This window comes from Pteropus vampyrus, unplaced genomic scaffold (genome assembly GCF_000151845.1).
Source record: "Pteropus vampyrus isolate Shadow unplaced genomic scaffold, Pvam_2.0 Scaffold11, whole genome shotgun sequence".
NCBI classification, from domain to species: Eukaryota; Metazoa; Chordata; class Mammalia; order Chiroptera; family Pteropodidae; genus Pteropus; species Pteropus vampyrus.
The window spans coordinates 12,539,109-12,543,860 of record NW_011888792.1 but is presented as its reverse complement, the minus strand read 5'-3'; the positions used below and the strand labels follow the sequence as shown (position 1 = coordinate 12,543,860).

At 34.3% G+C, this 4,752-nt stretch overlaps 1 protein-coding gene across 12 annotated transcripts in view; it reads left to right on the top strand.

Annotated features, from left to right (window-relative positions):
- The window catches only part of MCTP1 (multiple C2 and transmembrane domain containing 1), a 464,000-nt gene that overhangs the window by 235,336 nt on the left and 223,912 nt on the right, over positions 1-4,752 (top strand). For 10 of the 12 annotated variants that reach the window (XM_023523311.1, XM_023523343.1, XM_023523328.1 and 7 more), the window contains 2 exons: positions 1,027-1,106; positions 4,442-4,568. In XM_023523311.1, coding sequence (XP_023379079.1) covers positions 1,027-1,106; positions 4,442-4,568 — 207 coding nt within the window. The remainder of the gene's footprint in view (positions 1-1,026; positions 1,107-4,441; positions 4,569-4,752) is intronic. The other 2 variants (XM_023523308.1, XM_011378141.2) reach the window with 1 other exon arrangement.

The window sequence follows — 4,752 nt, the reverse complement described above, 5'->3', positions numbered from 1 at the left end:
ACTCAATTCCTAGCACGTTGTCCGGCATATGATAAGTACTTAATATGGCTGAGGGAATTAATGAGTAAGAAAATTAATAAGTGGATAGAAGTTAGCCAACTCCCATTTACTTAGAGTATTTTAGAAATGTCCCTAACTGATCTAGTTCTGAGCTATCTCTCCAACCTCCTTCCACTCTCCATCTTTTTCAATCTGCTTCAACCACACTGGCTTCTTGGTGATCCTTGAACATGCTAATCACTTGCCCTTTCCTCCACGTGGAGTGCTCTTTTTGTGCTAACATGACTTAATCCTTCTGATCTTTGGGGTCTCTATCCAAACACACTTCCTCTGAGAGGACTTCCTGGACTCCCTATCCAAAATAGCAGCTCCCAAAATGCCCTCTTACACTCTTGTCTCCATTGCTCTCACCACCGAACTGTATGTATCTATTTGGGTATTTATCGACTGTCTCAGAGCCTAAATGTAGGGTCCAGAAGGTCAGGGACATTGCCTGTCTTATTCACTGTAGTATGAATAAGAACCATGAAGGGCACAGAGAAGATACTGGATAAATTGTTTTGACAGAAGGAAGAAATGCCTTCTCTCTTTTCTTTTCTTCTCTTTTTCTTTCTGTTTTGCTGTTGTTACCTTATTTCCAAATCATAGCTTGTGACAATAAAAATTTAACCTTATGTAACTGTACAAAGTGCTTTTATCACAATATCTCCATTTTCACTTATTTGTGTGTTTAAATTACATTGTCCTATATCATAGAATTTGTCTTCAGTGACCTGAGAAGTGTGAAGAAATTGGAATCATATTCTCATCACCTGTAGCCCAGTACTGAACACAGTTGTTGAATTTTGTACCAACTCACTTTGCCTTTCAGGAATGTTGATAGCCTTTCTATAATATGGGGAAACTATTCTAAGCCTATGTTAGGAAATTTCATTGTTTTGGAATGATTATATTTTATAATCAACATTTTCATATAAAATTAATTTTGGAATTATTTATAATAATGTCACCTTTTGGACTTCTTAGGTATTTGACTATGATTTTGGACTACAGGATGACTTTATGGGTTCAGCCTTTCTGGATCTCACACAATTGGAGTTAAACAGGTAACTTTTGAACTGTTATAATATCACTACACCTTGTTATAAAGCTGGGCCAGTGTAATAGAAAGTGTCAGCAGATCTGAGTTCGAATCACTGTTCTTCGATGTGTGGTCATGAGCTCTCATGCTAGCCAGGCTTTCTCAAGTACATCTTTCTCATCTGTCCAATGGCAATAATAGCATCTTCCCTGACTATCTCATTTGACAGCAACTATTCAACAGAAAAATTCTTGGGTGCCTGCTTTGTCCCTCAGCACAGTGCTAAGCACTAGGAATCTAGAGCTAAAAGACACATTCCTTGCTCTCACGTTCCTTGCTTATACAGTTATAGCGGGGCATAAAGAAATATTATGCCTGTTGATCATAATTATTAATTTAAGAATCAGACCACCATATAGAGAATAAAACGTGTGTACTTTGCTTCTAAAACAGCAACTCTCTTATCACTTAAGCCAAGTAAAGTCTAATTTTGCCATCACCAGTAATCCCAGGTTACCAAGGAGCACCCCTAAAGTGGAGGCAGATTGGCTGTGCTTGCTCAGTTACTTTAGTTTACCATTGCTTGACTAGCTGTAAAGTTATATTATTTTACTAATATTAATCATTCCTTGGACCTAGTTAGGGGCTTACATTTTTAAAAATGCATTACTATATGGGAGCTAACACTACAGGAGATCAATACTATAGAAGAAAAAAATTGATTCAAAAGGGATCAAGCAGTGCTGGAATGGGTCACAAAGGTAGCTGTGAAGACTCTGATGAGTTAAGGAGAAGGAATTCCTGTCTGCATTAGGTGATCATGCTTTATCATGTGACAGGAATAACGGAAAGCAAGAAAGCAGAGTAATGGGCCAGATCACTACTCTATATTTCTGTAAATGTAGATGAGTAGAGAAATATAAATAGCAGAACCCCCTTATGTCTTATAGTCAGCTAAGTGTGAGCACAGCGGCAGCTTATTGGTCTTCCAATGGTCATTTTTGCTTCAAACTGGCCAAAAGAGGGGCCTTGTCTGTACTTCCTACGAGTTCTTCATTGCAATCTAAAGTGTAGCACAGGGTTGACCTGAAGGTAGAATACAGGTGATAGCTGGCTCCCCATCTCACTGCAGTTGAAAGAAGTGTCCTATATGGGATTATATGTAGTCCATTATCATAAAAACTGAGCTTCAACTAGAATGGATTGTGCCGTTTTTCTATAAAGCCCACATTATTTTCTCTGCAGACTTCTGTATAATGATATGCAAATTATCGGACTTAATTACAAAGTATAAATTTCTCTTTTCTATTAAAGATAAATCATTGTGAAAAATAATTTTAAATTAAAAATATATGATGATTAAGAAAATAAAAAGATAACAAAAATCATTTGATGCTGATTTTGTCACAATACTTATTTTAGATATTTATAGTTAATCATTCCCTTCCCTCAAAACCACTTTTTAAAATCACGTGCCAGTTTTTAAAATCACATATCTGTGTATGCCATTACATTCCATGTATAAATCAGTAGTCTCTGGATGTAAAAATACAATAATATTATATTATATCATATATTAATGTAATATTATAACACAATATTATATTATATTACATTTTAATATAACATTTAATATAGAATTAACTTATTCCATTATAATAATAGTAGCAATGTAAATATTTATGCTACTGTGTAACCCAATAAAGTATCTCTTTGAAAGAAAATAAGTAGGCATAAAGCAATTGCAAATATTCTTAAATCTTTATCAGGTAATCATTATAAAAATGTAATGAAGTTTTTCCTATTACTTTTCCTATTAATCATTACAAGAAAAATCACACACAAACACACATTATAATGCTTAACATGTATTTGTTAAAATAAAAGGAACTAGTTTTTAGTATCCAACTATAATGATTCATTATAACTAAAATAACATTGGAACAATTTGTATCATAATTATTATAACACATAAATCATCTAACAGATTACTTATGTTTCAGTTAAAGTCCCTGACATAAGAAAACTTCATATTCTTCGTAACATCATTCCCTGACTTGGCAAATTAAGCATCATATGAAAGTTTCCTAGTATTATAATATCCTAGTTTAAAAAAGTACCTAAGGTTCTCAAAAGTACCTAAGGTTATATGAGAAAATCATTTGAGAAACTTTATAAATATGTGCATTTCCAGGCCCCACCCTGATTGATCTACAGAACCAGAGGCATGATGGCTGAAATTCAGGAATACGCACTTTTTTAAAGCTTCCCAGTTGATTCTGATGTGTAGCCAGAATAAAAAATTCTTACTTGGACCAGTTTTCCTCCACAAAAGCCTCTTCCTAGTACTAGACTCCAACTGTATCATTTACTAAAAGTTTAGCTCAGTGAAGACCAGGATCTTATCTTTTGTCTTGACCTCTGGTTTTTACCCAGAACCTAGCACAGTGTGGCATTTAATATATCCTTAATACATGTTGTGTGAATGAAATGAATGAGCAAGTGAATGAACAAGCCAAGGGAACATACCTAATTTGCCAAAATTTCAAGATTCAAGTTTGGTGCCGAAGTTTTCATAGTCCCTTAGGTTTGTTATAGGCATGAACTCCTATTTGTTCAATATTAATTAAAATATGGAAATAAGATAGCACCTATGCATTGTCAGTTGAAAGCGTATTTTGCTTATTTTCTAATGGGTAATATTGACTAATTCATAATGTCTTAGAGATACTTAGCTAATTCTGATGTCTTCTAAGTGTTGATCAACTCTTCTAAAGATTGATTTCCTTGTGTTTCTGAATCTAAAAATTGTTCAGGCATAGGTTTAACAACCCAAAAGTAGAAGCATTGTTTTAAAAATTGAAATTTCTTGTAATTAAATAATTATACATTGTTTTTAAAGTATGTCTATAATGTATATCAGGCAAATTGTATTTTATATCCTCTTCTCTCACTCATTTGTTTATTCTATATCATACTCCTGAGTTTAAAAAATCCTAGTGAAGTAAAAGGAAGATAGTGGTCAATAAGTGACCCTGTTTTGTTATTGGACTCAAATTTGTAGAAAATAGTTGGAATTGCTTTCTATGTATTTAGAAGGGACTTCATATAGGTTTCTCAATACTGTTGTAGTTTCTTGGCCTTTCCAGCAACCCCATGGCCTTTCTAGAACCTCACGAAGGACTGAAACCTATCCAGTGAATCCATCCAAGTATACCCACTTGGCCCACAACTTATTGGATAACTTAATACATAGATGATACTTTAATAACAAAAAAATGTGGCAGGAAAAGGAAGACAAAATTGTTGATATAAAATATATTTTTGGCTTATTCATTGAATGACTGTTTAAGATCTCAGTATTTTATATTACAGGCCCATGGATGTGACTCTAACACTGAAAGATCCCCATTATCCTGACCATGATCTTGGAGTCATTTTGCTCTCAGTTGTCCTTACCCCTAAGGAAGGAGAACACAAGGATGTGGTAAGTCTCTCCCTCCCTCCCACAGGACTGCTTTCTTGCTCTTAAACTTGCTCTCAGCTGTTCATTCAAACATTGTTTGAATGTCATGAGCCTTTTCTTAACCCAGAGATAATAATAAGAGAAACAGCAGATGAAAATCTTCCCTGTTCTTTGTTTCTGTGAGTATCCTGGGTATCACTAGTTC